This window comes from Platalea leucorodia (genome assembly GCF_965183815.1).
Source record: "Platalea leucorodia genome assembly, chromosome: W".
NCBI lineage: Eukaryota > Metazoa > Chordata > Aves > Pelecaniformes > Threskiornithidae > Platalea > Platalea leucorodia.
In genome coordinates this window covers 42,429,156-42,448,414 of record NC_138859.1, presented here as the reverse complement: position 1 = coordinate 42,448,414, position 19,259 = coordinate 42,429,156, and the positions used below count along the sequence as shown (strand labels likewise).

Genomic DNA, 19,259 nt, shown 5'->3' with positions numbered 1-19,259 from the left:
AAGGGGAGGTGCCCCGCTGGACCTGCTGTTTGTGAACAGAGAAGGCCTGGTGGGTGATGTGGTGGTCGGAGGCTGTCTTGGGCTCAGTGACCATGAAATGATAGAGTTTTCGATTCTTGGCGAAGTAGGGAAGGGGGTCAGCAAAACCACTACCTCGGACTTCAGAAAGGCAGACTTTGGCCTGTTCAGGAGCCTGGTTGAGGGAGTCCCTCGGGAGGCAGTCCTGAAGGGCAAAAGAGTCCAGGAAGGCTGGATGTTATTCAAGAAGGAAGTCTTAAAGGCGCAGGAGCAGGCTGTCCCCATGTGCCGAAAGACGAGCAGGCAGGGAAGAAGACCAGCCTGGCTGAACAGAGAGCTTCGGCTGGATCTCAGGAAAAAAAAAAAAAAAAAAAAAAAAAAGAGAGAGTTTACCATCTTTGGAAGAAGGGGCAGGCAACTCAGGAAGACTACAAGGATATTGTTAGGTTATGCAGGGAGAAAATTAGAAGGGCAAAGGCCCAGCTAGAACTTAAACTGGCCACTGCAGTTAAGGATAACAAAAAATGTTTTTACAAACATATCAGCAACAAAAGGAGGGCCAAGGAGTATCTCCATCCTTTATTGGATGCGGAGGGAACCATCGCCACAAAGGATGAGGAGAAGGCTGAGGTACTTAATGCCTTCTTTGCCTCAGTCTTTAATAGTCAGAGTGGTTATCCTCAGGGTATTCAGGACCCTGAGCTGGGAGGTGGGAAGCAGAATGAAGCCCCAATAATCCAAGAGGTAACAGTTAGCGACCTGCTCCTCCACCTAGATGCCCACAAGTCTATGGGGCCTGATGGGATCCACCCAAGGATACTGAGGGAGCTGGCAGAGGAGCTTGCCAAGCCACTTTCCATCATTTACCAGCAGTCCGGGTCAACCGGGAAGGTCCCAGCTGACTGGAGGTTAGCAAATGTGACGCCCATCTACAAGAAGGGTCAGAAGGAGGATCCGGGGAACTACAGGCCTGTCAGCCTGACCTCGATGCCGGGGAAGGTCATGGAGCAGATCATCTTGAGGGCCATCACGCGGCACGTACGGGACAACTGGGGGATCAGGCCCAGCCAGCATGGGTTCATGAAGGGCAGGTCCTGCTTCACTAACCTGATCTGCTTCTGTGACAAGGTGACCCGCTTGGTGGATGAGGGGAAGGCTGTGGATGTTGTCTACCTGGACTTTAGTAAGGCCTTTGACACTGTCTCCCACAGCATTCTCCTGGAGAAGCTGGCTGCTCATGGCTTGGATAAGTGCACTCTGCGCTGGGTTAAAAACTGGCTGAATGGCCGAGCCCAGAGAGTGGTGGTGAATGGAGTCAAATCCAGTTGGCAGCCGGTCACGAGTGGTGTTCCCCAGGGCTCAGTGTTGTCATCTTTATCGATGATCTGGATGAGGGGATTGAGTGCACCCTCAGGAAGATTGCAGATGACACCAAGTTGGGTGGAAGTGTCGATCTGCTGGAGGGTAGGAAGGCCCTACAGGGGGATCTGGACAGGCTGGATCATTGGGCCCAGGCCAACTGTATGAGATTCAACAAGGCTAAGTGCTGGGTCCTGCACTTGGGTCACAACAACCCCATGCAATGCTACAGGCTTGAGGGAGGAGTGGCTGGAGAGCTGCCTGGCAGAAAAGGACCTGGGGGTGTTGGTTGACAGCTAGCTGAACGTGAGCCAGCAGTGTGCCCAGGTGGCCAAGAGGGCCAATGGCATCCTGGCTTGTATCAGGAATAGTGTGGCCAGCAGGACCAGGGAGGTGATGGTGCCCCTGTACTCGGCACTGGTGAGGCCGCACCTCGAGTACTGTGTTCACTTTTGGGCCCCTCACTACAAGGAAGACATTGAGGTTCTGGAGTGTGTCCAAAGAAGGGCAACAAAGCTGGTGAAGGGTCTGGAGAACAAGTCTTATGAGGAGCGGCTGAGGGAACTGTAGTTGTTTAGCTTGGAGAAAGGAAGGCTGAGGGGAGACCTTATCACTCTCTACAACTACCTGAAAGGAGGCTGTAGTGAGGTGGGGGTCGGTCTCTTCTGCCAAGTAACAAGCAACAGGATGAGAAGAAATGGGCTCAAGTCGCGCCAGGGAAGGTTTAGATTGGATATTAGGAAAAATTTCGTCACGGAGAGAGTGGTCAGGCATTGGAACAGACTGCCCAGGGAAGTGGTACAATCACAGTCCCTGGAAGTATTCAAAAAACGTGTGGATGTGGTGCTTAGGGACATGGTTTAGAGGTGGACCAGGCAGTTAGGTTAACAAGTTGGACTCGATGATCTCAGAGGTCCTTTCCAACCTTCACGATTCTACGATTCTATCATCCCTGAAGGCAGAATACACACACCTACCCATCCCCCAGAGCCTGCACAGTAATATAAGGAGAGCCTCTCTTGTTGGCTCCTCTGAGCAGGTCTCACACACAGACAATGGGCTGACTTGCAAAAATAAGGGTTTCTTTGAACCCAAAATAATACAAGTGTACTGAAAAAAATTATAGTAGAACATAAGAAAAACCTACACTGAATCATTTAAATATTACCCATGTTCTATCTTGAGGAATTCTCAAACATTTTCTTACAATGGAAATGTAAGAAAGAGAATAGCTTCACAACCACTCCCACTCACCGTCACAGAGAATCTCTCTTTTCAGTCAGATAACACATCTACAGAAACTACAATTGCTTACAAGGAAAAGCAATACTAGGAAAATATTGTCTTTAATATGGGAATTGTACAGTCTTTATAATAAAAAGCTTCACGAACTTTCAGGCCTACTTCAGTCAAGCTTTAAACTTGTTCCGTTCCTCTCCCCCCCCTTCTTTCACTGCACATGCTTCTTTAGCTATTGGCTTGTACTTTCCCCAAAAACACAACCCAAACATCTGCCTGCCATACCACACATCCATCTTGCTTTCTATTGGTCTCATAAGCAAGAGTCACCCCACTGGCTTCATGATTCAAAGTTTCTAATTTCTTTCCTGTTGCCATACACAGGAAGTATCCAAAATATGATCCCCTTACAGTCTTGCATCATTTTTACGTGCCTCAGACCTATTTCTCAACATAAAGTGCCTAAACATTCCTCCCTAACAGTACAGGAACACAAGCAAAGTAGTAAAAGCAAATGACAAAACAACTTTACATATACCAATAAAGACTTTAAGAGCCATCACTGACCTATGGATCACAGTTGAAGCAATCACAGAATAACTTATGTGGGAAAGGACTTCTGAAGGTTTCTGGTCTAACCCCGTACTCAAAGTAGGGCCAATGAGAGCAGATTGTGCAGGGCCTTGTCCAGGTGAGGTTTGAATACCTCCAAGGATGAAGATATCAAAACCTCCCTGGGACTCTGTTCCAGCATTTAACCACCCTCATGGGGTAAAAAGGTTTTTCCTTATATCTAACCAGGATTTCCGATGTTCCAACTCATTGCCCATTTCTTCTTGTCCTATCCTTGCACGCCTCTAAGAGACTGGCTCCATCTTCTCCACTCCCTCCCATTAGGTAGTTTTAGACAGCAATGAGATCTCCCTGAGCCTTCTCTTCAAGAGATCTATGCTTGTTCAGCCTCTCTTCACATATCACATGCTCCAGTCCCAAACTATCTTGGTAGCCCCCACTGGACTCACTCCAATATGTCATAGAACGGGTTTAGGTTGGAAGGGACCTTTAAAGGTCATCTAGTCCAACACCCCTGCAATTGGCAGGGACATCTACAACTAGATCAGGTTGCTCAGAGCCCCATCCAGCCTGGCCTTGAATGTTTCCAAGGACGGGGAATCTACCACCTCTCTGGGCAACCCGTTCCAGTGTTTCACCACCCTCATCGTGAAAAATTTCTTCCTTATCTCTAGTCTAAATCTACCCTCTTTTAGTTTAAAACCATCACCCCTTGTCCTATCGCAACAAGCCTTGCTAAAAAGACTATCCCCATCTTTCTTAGAAGCCCCCTTTAAGTACTGAAAGGCCGCAATAAGGTCTCCCTGGAGCCTTCTCTTCTCCAGGCTGAACAACCCCACCTCTCTCAGCCTTTCCTCATAGCAGAGGTGTTCCATGCCTCTGATCATTTTTGTGGCCCTCCTCTGGACCCGCTCCAACAGGTCCATGTCCTTCTTGTACTGAGGACCCCAGAGCTGGATGCAGTACTCCAGGTGGGGTCTCACCAGAGCAGAGTAGAGGGGCAGAATCACCTCCCTCGCCCTGCTGGCCACGCTTCTTTTGATGCAGCCCAGGATACGGTTGGCCTTTTGGGCTGCGAGAGCACATTGCCAGCTCATGTCCAGCTTTTCATCTATCAGTACCCCCAAGTCCTTCTCTGCAGGGCTGCTCTCAATCCCTTCATCCCCCAGCCTGTATGATACCAGGGATTGCCCTGACCCAGGTGCAGGACCTTGCACTTGGCCTTGTTGAACCTCATGAGGTTCACATGGGCCCACTTTTCCAGCTTGTCCAGGTCCCTCTGGGTGGCATCCCATCCCTCAGGCGTGTCAACCACACCACATGTCCATGCTCATCTTGTACTACAGAGCCCAGAACTGGACACATGAAATCACACCTGGAGTCCCAAGTCATGAAGAGAAGGAAAGAATCTCTTACCTCGACTTGCTATTACACTCTTGCTAACACAGCCCAGTATTTGGTTGGCCTTTACTACTATGAGTACAGCATACTGCTGTCTCATATTCATTTTGTCTGCTGTGGGCAATACTTCACTCCCACAGACTGTCACTAGGCTCTGGGACCCAAGAGGCCAGAAGGCAGACCTTACCAGTGAAAACCAAGGCAAAGTAGCATCTATTACCTAAGTACCTCAGCCTTTTCCATGCTCACTGGGGAGAAAACTGGGCCTTTTGCTGCCAATGTAACCCTTCCTGCTGTCCTCCACATCCCTCTCCAGTTGTGACTCCAGCTGATCTCAGGCTTTCCTAACTCCATCCCTGCATGGTCAGACAATGTCCTGGGCTCCCCACAGCTCTATAAAAACTCTTGATACACTCAAGATAATCCTAGCATTATCATTGATGCCCACATGTATGAGCAAAACGGGGTAATATTCCAAGGGCCAGATGAGTCTTTACTCTTTCTGCATCTGCCTAAATCCAAGCCCCTGATAAGCAACAAGCCTCCCAAGACTGCAAGTCAGGCTGGCAGATGGATGCCTCAATCCCCCACAGAAGGCCTCCAACTATCATCACCCACCACTTCCTCTTGGTGAGGAATCTTTCATAATTCACTTTTTCATTATAAATTAACACTTAAGTGAAACTGCTATGCTTTTTTAATTAGAGTATGTGTGAAAACTCATCCTCTGAAAATAAAAATCTGATCCACAACAAAAACATTATGTAGCTTCATTTTTAGTCTAATGCAGCTAGAAAAAGAGACATCACTGACTACAGTTGGGAAAAAGCAAATTCATAATTCTGTCAACACCAGATAACAACAGATCAACATACTGTAGAGAACAAATACAAAATAAAAGTTTATCAGCCTCACTATTACAGTGCCATACAATCCAAATCATATTAGGAAATTTCATGACAAGAAGAGAGAATTCACTTTTGTTTCTACAAAACAGAAGAATCACATGCAATTTAAAAATAAAAATTCATCTATTTCTGCATGTCTAGAAACTGAAAACACACTAAGACCATTACTTAGAGCATTTATTTTTATTTGGGGACAACGACTCCAAAGTAGTTCCCTTAAAATAGTCACTGTGGTTTTATGCTCAACATAAACCCCTTTCAAAAGGCTTAGTACAGAATCCCAAATTTAGTAATTGACTTACTGAACAAGACACATATACACCAAGTTTTAAAAATTAGAACATTAAACTTGAAGCCAAAAAGCTTTTTCCTAAATTTAAGTGATTCTATGCTACAGAGATGTTTTCCTTTATTTGCTGAACTAGCTTTCTGACAATACAAACTTTATTATACTATTATGTTGAAATATATGATGCAATATTGTATTTAATAAATCATTGCATCAACACACATGTATCCCACTCCATAGACCGAGACACAAGCGAAGAGAGCATCAAAATCCAGGTCTCATGATTCCTAATTATATACTCTGACCCCAAGGTGCAACTACAAAAAGAAAAGGCACAAAATAATATGGCCTAGACAAGTGGTCTGTGCAGTGGGTGAGGAATTGGCTGGCGGGCTGCACTCAAAGGTGGTGGTAAATAGGTCTTTTTCAAACTGGCAACCCGTCACAAGTGGGGTCCCCCAGGGATCGATATTGGGCCCAACGTTATTCAATATCTTCATAAGTGATCTGGATAACGGGATCAAGTGTAGCCTGATGAAGTTTGCAGATGACACCAAATTGAGTGGGGAAGTAGACACTCTGGAAGGGAGAGCCACCCTGCAGGAAGATCTGGATAGGCTGGAAGAGTGGGCTAACATGAACCTTATGAAGTTTAACAAGGACAAGTGTAAGGTCTTGCACCTGGGAAAACATAATCCAGGAGTGCAGCATAGGCTGGGATCCACCTGGCTGGAGAGCAGCTCTGTGGACAGGGACCTGGGGGTCCTGGTGGACAGGAAGCTCAATATGAGTGAGCAGTGTGCTGCTGCAGCCAAGAAGGCCAATAGGATGCTGGGTTGCATCAAAAAGGGCATCACCAGCAGAGATACAGAAGTCATTATCCCACTCTACTCGGCGCTTGTCAGGCCACACCTGGAATACTGTGTACAGTTCTGGTCCCCATTATACAAAAAAAGATGTGGACAGGCTGGAGGGGGTCCAGAGAAGGGCCACCAAGATGATCAAGGGTCTGGGAAGCCTGCCGTATGAGGATAGGCTGAGAGAGCTGGGCTTGTTCAGCCTTGAGAAAAGGAGGCTTAGAGGTGCTCTCATCACCATGTACCAGTACTTAAAGGGGAGCTACAAAGAAGATGGAGACTCCCTTTTTACAAGGAGTCCCATGGTGAGGACAAGGGGTGACTGGTACAAGTTACTCCCAGGGAGATTCCAATTGGACACGAGAGGTAAATTTTTCACAATGAGAACAGTCAATCATTGGAATAATCTCCCCAGGGAAGTGGTTGACTCCGCTACGCTGAACACGTTTAAGACTCAGCTGGACATGGTGCTGGGCCATCTCGTCTAGACTGTGCTCGAAAGGTTGGACCAGATGATCCTCGAGGTCCCTTCCAACCTGGTATTCTATGATTCTATTAATATAATATTATTTCATAGTATTTTAACAGGCGGGGGGCATCAACTATATTAACACAAGTTTGACATATCTTCACCAGAACAATTATGATTTCAGTGACCTGTCTATTAGAAAAGCTTACAAAATGCTTCAGAAATAGGAGATTTTAAATCAAGCTAGAAATCTAGAAACAGCTACTCTGTCAATTATACCTTTTATATGATGCAGTCACATTCAGAAAAATCGCAATTGATAATCTAAGATTCCCCTTAATCTTTAAGGCAGTATATTTTAGTCCTGTTCACTTATTCAGAGAAGCAAGTTTTTTTTTATCTAATATAGAATCATAGAATTGTTAAGATTGGAAAAGACCCTTAAGATCATCAAGTCCAACCGTTAACCTAGCACTGCCAAGTCCACCACTAAACCATGTCCCTCGTCACCACGTCTATCCATCTTTTAAATACCTCCAGGGATGGGGACTCAACCGCTTCCCTGGGCAACCTGTTCCAATGCCTGACTACCCTTTCGGTGAAGAAGTTTTTCCTAATATCCAACCTAAACTTCCCCTGGCGCAGCTTGAGGCCATTTCCTCTCATCCTATCACTTGTTACTTGGGAGAAGAGACCGACCCCCACCTCGCTACAACCTCCTTTCAGGTAGTTGTAGAGAGCAATAAGGTCTCCCCTCAGCCACCTCCTCTTATTTAGCTAAAGGAATTGGATAACAACTGAGATAAGTCTGAAGTGCTGACTGTGTCTGCTAGGTGGCAAAATAAGACCCAGTAGTTCTGATAAATAACAGGAGAGAATATAAATTTGATTGAGGCTCACAACTGAACACTAAATACCAGCATGGTAAAAAATGCCTATAGAAGCTAGGATATGAAGATATTGTGATCTCTGGACTATGTTAATGTCATGAAACAGGAAAAGCACGAGTCTCTGATCTGCATATAAAAGTGTCCTGGTTTCAGCTGGGATAGAGTTAATTTTCTTACTAGTAGCTGGTATAGTGCTGCGTTTTGGATTTAGGATGAGAATAATGTTGATAACACACTGATGTTTTAGTTGTTGCTGAGCAGTGCTTACACTAAGTAAAGAACTTCTCAGCTTCTCATACTGCCCTGCCAGCAAGGATGCTGGGGGTACACAAGAATCTGGGAGGGGGCACAGCCAGGACAGCTGACCCAAACTGGCCAAAGGGATATTCCATACCATAGGACATCATTCTGAACAAATTAACTGAGGAGAGTTGGCCAGGGCCACTGCTTGGGAACTGGTTGGGCATTGGTTGGCGGGTGGTGAGCAATTGCATTGTGCATCACTTGTTTTGTATATTCTTTTATCATTATTATTATTTTCCCTTCCTTTTCTGTCCTATTAAATTGTCTTTATCTCAGCCCACAAGTTTCACCTTTTTTTTTTTTTTTTCCAATTCTCTCCCCCATCCCACTGGGTGGGGGGAGTGAGCGAACATCTGCGTGGTGTTTAGCTGCCTGCCAGGTTAAACCACAACATGCTCATTCTCCTCACACTTTTCCCCTACTCCAGCACGGGTCCTCTCCACAGACTACAGTCCTTCAGGAAAAGACTACTCCAGCATGGGGTCCTCTTCATGGGCCACAGTTTCCTCCTGGAGCCTACTCCATTGTGGTCCTCTCCACGGGCCACATGTCCCACCACTGGCCTGGTCCCACTCCTCTCCATAGGCTGCAAGGAAATATACCTGCTATAGCACCCAGAGCACCTCCTCCCTCCTTTTTTTCCTGACCTTGCTGTCTAAGATTCTTCCTTACACTTCCACTCCCCTCCCACCTTTCTTACACGCACTGCTGCACAGCATTTTTACCCTTTCTTAAATTTGTTTTCACAGAGGTGCCATCAGCTTCAATGACTGGTTCAGCTTTGGCCAGCAGTGGATCCTTTGCAGAGCCAGCTAGAACCAGCTCTGTCCAGCACATGGGCAGCCCCCTGTCTCTTCTCACTGAGGCCACCCCTGCAGCCCCCCACCACCAAAACCTTGCTGCATAAACCCGATACATGTGAATGACATTAAGGATCATATTTACATAATAACATAGGAATTAGCATGAGTTCAGATCAGAGATTTAGCTGACTATTCATGGAAAGTTGTAGGAACAGCACAGACTATCAGACATCAAATTCTCTACAGCAACCTTTTAGTCTCAAATAATTAAGAGACATGAAATATGAAGTTTGAGATAGAATCCAAAGTTTTAATCCTTCAAACTGGAAACCAGGTGGTATAACTTTTTCTATGAAGAAGTATTGCACAGTCTAGTTACTCTGTGAAAAAGCACTTGTGTTAATCAGTTTTGAATCATCAGCCTCTTTAATTTATAACCTCCTGTTCTTGTATTATGAAAAAAAAAAACCAACCAGTTATAGGCACTCTTCATCTATATTATTTAAGCTACTCATTCTTTTTAGATTCTCTTTGTCAACCTTGAAGATAAAGATTTTTTCAGTCTTTATTCATGCAATAGTTCTTTGTGTCTCCCCCCCCCCCAGTCACATCACTTCTTGAGTTCTTTGGAGGGGATTCAAGCTGCATACAATAGTCTATAACACTGTTATACTGAAATCTGACAGTGCTGCCTGAATTTAACTGTTTGTTGGTCTTCTCCTTATGACTCATTTTCACAGCCTTTAACTACCACATTTGTCCACCTAATTAAAGTTTCCTAGGCCAAGAATGCATTTTGTTTGGAAGTTTCAGCCAAAACATTTCTAAGAACTAAAACAGGAGAAAAGTCACTAATTTGCAGGTATTAGAGTTGCAGCTGCGAGTGCCCAAAATTTTCAGTTGGGCCTTCTAAAAGAAGAAACACAGAGATAGCAGCCACCTGTAAACTCTCGTCCAAGTGATTTGCCTGGCATTTCCTAAGAACTCCATAGAAGAGGCAGGAATGAATCCAGCTTTCCACAACAAAATTCAACTATTGACATCACAAAAATACTTTCTATAATGCCTCATCTCCTTGTTTACTGTCCACCTCCAAAAAAAGAACAAGGGTCCTCCCCTACATACAGCAGCCTCCTTCCCTATACACCCCTGACAAGGCAGGATACAACAGAGAAGATAATACGTGGCTATGTAATTTCACAGTGCATGTACTCAAATAGGACTGAATTAGGTTTCTCTGCACAAGCTAGTTCTGGCACATCCCAACTCCCAAGTGCTCAACTTGACAACCTTGCTGTTCTGAGCAGCTTCTTGAGTGCAGCAACATTTTTCACATCTTGCCAACACACACAGTAGCAGTAAAAACAGAAGTATGATTATCTACAGTGATACCCCACTACCTTTCCCAAGTTGATACCACTGAAGCAGACACTTTAAGGTACCTGAAGAGTTTTCTCCCTATTGCTTTTCCTTTTAACACAAGTTAATTTCACTCATCTTGTGCTGCTCATGCATTGAGCTTATTTAGCTCTTTCTAAAGTTCCTTGGAAGACCTTCTAGTCACCCCTAGCTCAATTAACTGTCTTATTTGCAAACATTTCTATCCCACTATTCCCTTCCCCCACATCCTCCACTCTGGATAATTTTTAAAGTTCTATACCAGTTCCATTTCTGAAGGTAGTAAACAGTCAATGGCAAAAGGTTGATGGTTAAATTATATTCTCTCTTTTCCTGTCTCCCAATCAACTTCTGATCCACAACATGACTTAATTTCTTGCCACAAAGCAAAGAAAATTGCCAAGAGACCCTGATGAAAAGTAAGCTCATACCTCCATCAGATACTTATTTAGAGCCCTGAAACATTGGAATTCGAAGTTCTCCAGCGTTTATCTTCTCAAATACATCCTTCCCCATCACAAAACTGATTCTGGCAAGAACAAGCCATTTTGACAAAAACACACAGCAGAGATACAATTTATTAACATGTTTGAAACTCACTTTTCTCCTATACCTTATCCTTGCAAAAACAACTTCCATCAACTTACAGATTGAGAACTCTCGGCCAACTACAGACCCTACATCAAGGCAACTTATTCTAACCTTATAACTAATATAAAATTAACACTTAAAACATGTTAAATGGGGAATAAAAGAAAAACATTAAGAAAACTCAAGACAAACCAGGTTCCTATAAAAACCTATCACAAAGTACAACTGCTACTGCAGCTTTATATCTTTTCAATTTTGATGGGTTTTTTTCTTCTTTTTATATATAGATATTTATGTCAACAACGTAACATTACCATCAACAGTTTATTAGAAGCTAACTTTTTATTTTTAAAAATATGTAACTTCAAAGAATATTGATATACCTGTTTCCAATTTTTAACAAAACCACGCTTAACGTTATTTCCATACTTTGATTTCTGCTGCTGAATAGAAAGACTGAGAAAAACATTATTCCCCATACTACAAACAAAACCTAACATCCACTAGAAAAACCTCAAAACATAACCTCTATCAATCAGAAACACATTTTAAAAAAACTGTTTTGATAATTCTTCTCATTTATTAAAACATCACAACACTGAACAACACATCATACCACTTTTGTAGCTTTAACCAGTGCAATCTAACAAGTCCACATCCTACTACTGTGCTTTAAATTGCATACCATGGATATCTATCACAGCAGCAGTTTACAGAGTACTTTCTCCAACAAAGCCACAAACAAAAACTTTTTATTAACCCTTATTTTACTCACTGTTGTTAGCATTTGCCTCATTATCTGCATAGGATGCAGACAGTCCAACAACCCCACCCACCCTCTTGGAAAATAAATAAATAAATAAATAATTAAAAAAAAACCAAAACAACAAAAAACCCCACACACCACCAAAAAACAAGCACACACAAAACCACATCTTAATCAGAAAAGAACCAAGAGGATTTGGTACCTTTACTAGAAAAAAAAGCGTTAGTAGATTCAGGCAAGACTGGTCTTAGATAGGCAAGCACACACACTAACAAAATGCTGTAGCTATACACTGAATAGCCATCATACTTACTCTAGTTCAGCATCAAGCTAGCAACCCTCCATCTAGAAGTCAGTATTATTACTCCCAAACATTGAAGTCTTCTAGCACATTGCTTTCAAAACATTAAGATTAAATAAAGATATCTCCATTCCTTTTAAAAAGATTATTCTCACAGCTCTAGGAGAATCAAAATTATGTATGGGGACAGGTGCTAAATTTAGTTCCTAACAGAGCAAAAAATTATCCTTTCAAGACACAAGGCAGAACTTCTACAGAATATTTTATACTAGTGCAACTACCAGTAATAAAAGGTAGAAAACCAAGCAAGTTTCTTCACAAATATCGCACACAACTTCTCTCTACATAAATTCCCTTCTTTTTTCTCTCCATTCTTCTCACTTTTTTTTTATTAATCCTTAACTATCCACTTCACTTACCCATAGAAAAAAAAACAAGCAAACAAAAAAACAAAATCTAAGAACAAGGACAAACACACAAAATAATTATATGATGATCTCTCTACAAAAGCTGCTGCTACTACATCGGCATATTTCCTCTTTTAAAATACAAAACTAAAAAAGAATATATTACTTCTCAACCTGCCAAAGCTACCAGAATACAAACTACGCCTGAACAAAGCCATGAAGACTGCATAAACTCTTTCTCCCAATCCCAACACCACAGCCAATTACGTGCATGAGTACCTGCCACACAACCCCACACACACGCCTTCATTATACCAAAGCAGACCACACCCCAATCCACTTTGCCTGGATGCCGGGCCACCCTCCTTGATTCGCTTCCCCTCAAGCACTACTCTCTCCATGCCCCACAGTCCCTTCTCCTCCTCCCTACCCTAAGCAAGCTGGGGGTACTTCCCCTCACAGGGAGCATATCATGCCAAGCCTGCCTCCCCTTCCCCTCCTGCACCCCTTCTCCCTTCACATCATGCTATTCACAACTCCCAGGACACATCAGCAAGCCACCCTGACACACACCTCTCACCTCCTTTACACCTTCCTCCTTTCTCCCAAAACAGATTCCTCCAGGCCCATCCTTCAAACAGTGAAGTAAAAGGAGTGAAAATAAACAGCTCTCCTGTCTCCTCCCTTCTATTATCTGCCTCGGATACACTCCTTGTCCGGGGCGAGGCAAGGCCCGAGTCGCAAGCTAGTGAGGGGTGATAGAGACCAAACCCACTTCAAGCTGCAGCAGGCCCTTCAACCTCAGCGAGCACGGGCCTGGCGTGTATGCTTAGTGGAGACAGAAAAGGGACTCGGGGCCTACCCGTAACGGACACGGCCGCCACCTCCCCTCCCGCGAAACTGCAAAGCGAGGCCTGGCCGCCGTCTTCCTCCTCCCACCATGGCCACTTTTCGCGACCGACTCCACAGGCCCTGCTCTCAGAGACGGCGGCGCCGCCATGTTGACCCACCTCACACGGCGGCATGCGAGGCCCTAACGCCATACAGAGCTCAAGGGCATCTCTTCCCCGCCCCCGCCCCCCCCCCGGCCTTGGGTCTCTCACCTTCATGTCGGGACATCCTAATTTTGAGGCTGCAGCCCAGGCCTGTCCCTAGGCTCCCGCTGGGTTGCTCAGGCGTCGCTTTAGCCTAGGTTCCTCCCGCCTTACGCACTGACCCCCAAGCGCGAAGCGAACAAACAACAAAAAGGGGAAAGAAATAGGAGGGTGAAGCACAGAGGTATCTGTTCCAACGACCCCGGCCGGCCGGCCGGCCTGCCTCACTTTCTCCCTCCCTCCCTCAGGGGGGCGGATCCAACAGCAGCGACTTCCCAGGCACCGCGATACAGTGAATTTTAGGCCCCTCTTCCTCTTCCGCCGCTTTAATCTACACCCCTCTTCCTGAGTCTGCACCTCTGTTCCCTCTTCTGTTGTTACTGTAAGAACTAAGAACACTGACTCCTTGCATCCCTCAGCTCTTTCCCATCCTAGGCTCAAGGTCTCCCAGTTTCTTTCCTTCTCCACCTGTTTTGGTTTTTTTTTTAATTCTTTTTCTCTTTTTTTTTCTTCATTCCTTCTCTGTCCAATAGCCGCTGCTACTGCACACAGGAAGGAAGAGGAAATACACAGCCAATGGAAAGGAGGATCGGCACCACCCAACGCAGGGAAAGCCGCAGGGTTGAGCGTAGCTTGTACTGGATGGGGCTCTCCCCTTCTTCCTCCAAACTAGGAAAGACTGCTGTCTCCAGGCGTTCACCAGAGACACAGCCTCCTCCACCATTTCGGCCTCTGACAACTGCCCGCGTGCCGCGGGAGGCAGGGAGAAGAGTCCCCCCGCTCGCCCCCGGGTGTAGCAGTGGGGCTGCGCCTTTGCGGGTACACGGAGATCTCCCCCCTCGTCCCCTAGTAAGGACGCCAGAGAGCGAGGAATGACAGCAGCCTTGAGGAGGGGGACAAGTTCAGCGAGGTGGTTCATGGTACTTCCCATTCCCTCCCCTTTTCCAGTGTGGCTTGCAAAACCCTCTCTGTAATTTGGGGAGGTGTAGCAAGCAGTGATGAATCTGACATATGCCCTGATGCTTCCTGCCCCGTCCTGGCTGCCTGACTCCTGCAATGCTGAGGGTACTCGGGTAACTTCTTAATCAGCCGAGAAAGGTAAACGCCAGCCTGCCTGCAACAGGTGCCATATTGCACATGCATGGGTTTTACCTAGTCTCGATAATTCTCAGTGTTTCTGCTTAGGCTGTGAAGTGCTGAGAGGTGAAGAGAGGGCACCTTGTGGCCACAGTAACATACTGATTTGTCATAGGTGAACTAAGCCATTTTAGTGGGATGTTTCCATACTTTTCTGTGCATTTTTTTTTTTTTTTATTCTGCCTCTTACTAGTGTTAGGCTCCAAAGGATAGGGATGTGTGTTTCAGAATGGGGAGGGGGAGCTCCAAACCTTGCACAGCTCCTGACTGCTGCAGGAGCTTTCCCATAAGAGATTTAAGATAGCAGCAGCATGCCTGATTACTGTAACAGACGTGTCCAGAGAAGTGAGAGCCACATAGTTGGGAAGGGGGGAGGCAGAACCTTATAAAGAATGATAAAAAAGCAAAAAGTTTGTGTCTTTCAGAATTTTATTTGCTTTCCCTGCAACTTTTTGACTTTTGCGAAAAGACATTAGTCTAGAGAAGAAATGGTAAAGGTAAAACACCTATCATGGGAGGGGAGAAGGAGATGGGGGAAGAACGGATCGGATGGGGGAGGGGTGGTAGGGGGAAGGAAGGAGGGGGTAGGGAGAGGAGAAGGGAAGGGGAGAAGGGGGAGGGGTAAGAGAGAGATGGGGAAAATGGGGAGGGGGATTTGGGAGGGGGACAGGAAGTGAGAGGGAGGTATGGGGAGGGGGAAGAAGGGAGAGTAGGGAAGAGGGTAGGGGGAGAGAGACCGGAGGAGGCACAGGGGCGTGGGGTTGAAGGGAAGAGGAAGTAGGGAGAGGGGGTTGTGGGGAAGGGGGAAAGGAGAAGGGGGTTGGGGGTAAGGGGGAGGGAGTGTGGGGAAGTGGAAAGAGGGAGGGGTGGAGGAGAAGGCAGAAGGGGATTGGGGGGGGATAGGGATTCGGGAGTAGAGAGGGAGGAGGGTGTTTTGCACCAGGCGGTGCTGGTTCATGATGATCACGGTAAGAAAGGCGCTTAGACTCTGTAACGTATCATTTAAAATGCTATTAGAGCTAACGCTATAAAGAAGGAGAGGATAGTATAGATAATGTTACGTCCCTTCAGACGCTGGGAACCCCGAGTTGTGCAGCATTGAATGGGCCGTTGATGAGGGTGCAGCACACCATGCCAAACCCTGTCTGTAGAAAGGGTTACCCCATTTTGGTCATTTGAGCTCTTATAGGGTTTTCATACAAGAAAACAACTCTGTTCATTTCTACTGTCAAACAGAAAGGATGTTTACATGAGAACTCACTGCTTTACTTTTAGATCAAGGCAAGGAAATGCAGGGGGTGTAATCACTGATACCAGGTGGGAGCTGCCTGCAGGCTCCTCTGTTACAATGAGCTGGCTAAGTTTATCCTGTGGCTAAGGGATATGTGCAGCACAATGCAGGCCTGGGCTTACTTAGGTTAATTGTTGTGTGGATCACGAACTCCTCGATGTACAATTGTCTTCTAGTTAGGATCGCTACATCACCATGCATGCGTTCTTTTGAAGTTGACATTTTGTTCTGGGTTTCCATTTTAGTGGACAGTGTTGCCTGTGTCTTGCAGCACAGCACAAAGCCCAAAGGCTGCCCCAGTAATACTGCATGGTTGTCGTGGTTTAACCCCAGCCGGCAACTAAGCACCACACAGCTGCTTGCTCACTCCCCCCCAGCGGGATGGGGGAAGAGAATCAGAAGGGTAAAAATGAGAAAACTCGTTGGTTGAGATAAAACCAGTTTAATAATTGAAATATAATAATAATAAATTGTAATGAAAAGGGAAATAACAAAGAGAGAGAAATAAAATCCAAGAAAGACAAGTGATGCAAATGAAAACAAATGCTCACCACCAACTGACCGATGCCCAGCCGGTCCCCAAGCAGCGGCCCCCCTGCCAACCTCCCCCCTAGTTTTATTGCAGAGCATGACATCATATGGTATGGAATATCCCTTTGGTCAGTTGGGGTCAGCTGTCCCAGCTGTGTCCCCTCCCAACTTCTTGTGCACCTCCAGCCTACTCGCTGGTGGGGTGGTGTGAGAAGCAGAAGAGGCCTTGACTCTGTGTAAGCACTGCTCAGCAATAACGAAAACATCCCTGTGTTATCAACACTGTTTCCAGCACAAATCCAAAACATAGCCCCATACTAGCTACTATGAAGAAAATTAACTCTATCCCAGCCAAAACCAGCACAATGGTCATTCTGGTGGTTTGGGTCTGGCTGTGAGGGCCTCTTATTTCAGCTCACAAGATTGGTCTCTTCTTTGCCCCGGGGCAGGGGTTATATGGATGTCCTAGGAGGGGTCCATAGCCCTTGTGCATGTTCAAACTTCTTTGTGTCTCTCCGATCCTTTTGGCACACCCTATTCTCTTAAACTCCTCCTCACAGACAACACAGAGAATAACAGATAGAGCAGGGGCACAGAGGGACCAAGCACTTCAGAATAGGAATAATGCTCCCTGCACTGAAGAGGACAAACAAGTCCCTTCAGGGGATTCATCAGAGGTAGGTGAGCCAAAGCCTTGTGCCTGCACAAAGGAGGAAGGGCATGTGATTGATTGATAGTTACCGGAGACTCCTTCCTGCAGGGGATGGAGGCATCAATCTGCCAACCTGACCTGATGTCTCAGGAGGTTTTTTGCTTGCCAGGAGCTAGGATCCAGGATGTTGCAGAGGGACTGCCAGGGCTTGTCCGGCCCTCCGACTATTACCACTTTCCTGTTCTTCCATGTAGGCAGGAACAGTACTGTCAAGGGTATCCCAAAGTGTATCAAGAGTGACTACAGAGCTCTGGGGTTGAGGGTAAAGGGCATGGGGGCTCAGGTGGTGTCTCCTCAGACCTGTCAGTGAAGGGGAAAGGCTCATGTAGAACCAGACTCATTCAGCAGATCAACATCTGGCTGTGGGGCTGGTGTCACACAGATAGGGTTTTGGCTTCTATAACTATGGGACCCTATTTGAGGAGTGAGGACTGCTGAGCAGGGATGGGATACATTTGACAAAGTGGGGCAGGAGTGTCTTTGCAAAAAGGCTTGCTAACATACTGAGGAGGACTGTAAGCTAGGTATATTGCTGGAGGATTACTACAACCTGAAGAGAAATGAAGGTGCAAGAGGCAGAGCAGATGTGTCTAGGGGACAGCATGACAGGGGAGGCTTTCATACTTTGCCTGTGTAAGGGGCTTAAGGCAGTCCTGCTGAGTTATAGGTTTGGGATATGGTTAATGTGGTGGGTTAGCCTTGGCTAACAGCCAAATGCCCATCCAGCTGCACATTCATTCCCCCTCCTCAGCAGGATGGGGGAGAAAATAGGATAAGAAAGCTCATAGGTTGAGATAAAGACAGGGAGATTGCTTACCAGTTACTGTCATGGGCAAAACAGACTTGACTTGGGGGAAAAAATAATTTATTGCCAATTAAAATAGATTTGAGTAGTGAGAAACAAAGACAAACATTAAAAAACACCTTTCCTCTCCCCCCTCTCCTAGACTCGACTCCTTCACTCTGATATCCTCTACCCTGCCCCACCCTGCTGAGTGGTGCAGGGGGATATTGGGGGGTTACAGTCAGTACATAGCAGTTTCTCTCTGCTGCTCCTTCCCTCTCACACTTTTCCCCTGCTCTGGCGTGGGCTCTCCCACAGGGTGCAATCCTTCGGGAAAAAAATCTACTCCAATGTGGGTTCTCCTTGGGCTGCAGTTCCTTCAGGAAATATCCATCTTCTCGGGTATTGGTCCTCTATGGGCTGCAGGAAATATCTGTTCCAGCACTGTGGAACACTTCCTTCTCCTCCTTCTCTGACCTTGGTGTTCCCTCTGCTGTTTCTCTTTTTGTTTTATTTTTTTTTTCTCCCCTCCTTCTCTCTCTGTCTGGCCTCCCCCCCCCCCCTTTCTTAAATGTGTTTTCACAGATTGATTGGCTCAGCTTTGACCTGCGGTGGGTCTGTTGCCGAACCAGCTGGAACTGGCTGTGCCTGGCACAGGGTAGCTCCTGACCTCTTCCCACAGAGGCCACCCCTGCAGACCCCCCACTACCAAAACATTGCCATATTGTGACCAATCAAGGAACCCCTACAATAGAAGAAGGCTCAGAGAAGATAGGCAAGGATGATGCACTCATGAAGCTCAGAAAAGAATGCAGGAAATAACCATAGCTATTGTAAAGGAAGCTGAACTTATCTGAACTTATCTCAAGACCAAGGGGACCAGAGGGTCACCTTTGCTCTAGATAAATGGCTGTATCAGTTGAGTGGGTCAAATGGTTATGTAAATGGCCTTCCCTAAAATAATCAATAGAAAGTATTATCTTCCTGAGCCAGCCAGACCAACATGGGGGAAGGGTATACATGTCTCAGCCCAACACAGAGTATAAAAATCAAGCAACCAGCAAAATGAACTTCGAAGAGAGCAACTGGCTTGAGCTGGCTTCAACCCATGTATTCCTTCCCAGCAATTGGGGATGCC

At 45.9% G+C, this 19,259-nt stretch overlaps 1 protein-coding gene across 1 annotated transcript in view; it reads right to left on the bottom strand.

The window, feature by feature from the left end:
* Positions 1-13,824, bottom strand: part of LOC309601888 (E3 ubiquitin-protein ligase KCMF1-like) — a 57,356-nt gene extending 43,532 nt beyond the window's left edge. The window contains exon 1 of the mRNA XM_082335132.1: positions 13,676-13,824. Within this exon, the coding sequence (XP_082191258.1) occupies positions 13,676-13,691 (16 nt within the window). The 5' untranslated portion in view covers positions 13,692-13,824. The remainder of the gene's footprint in view (positions 1-13,675) is intronic.
* Between the last annotated feature and the right edge of the window lie 5,435 nt (positions 13,825-19,259).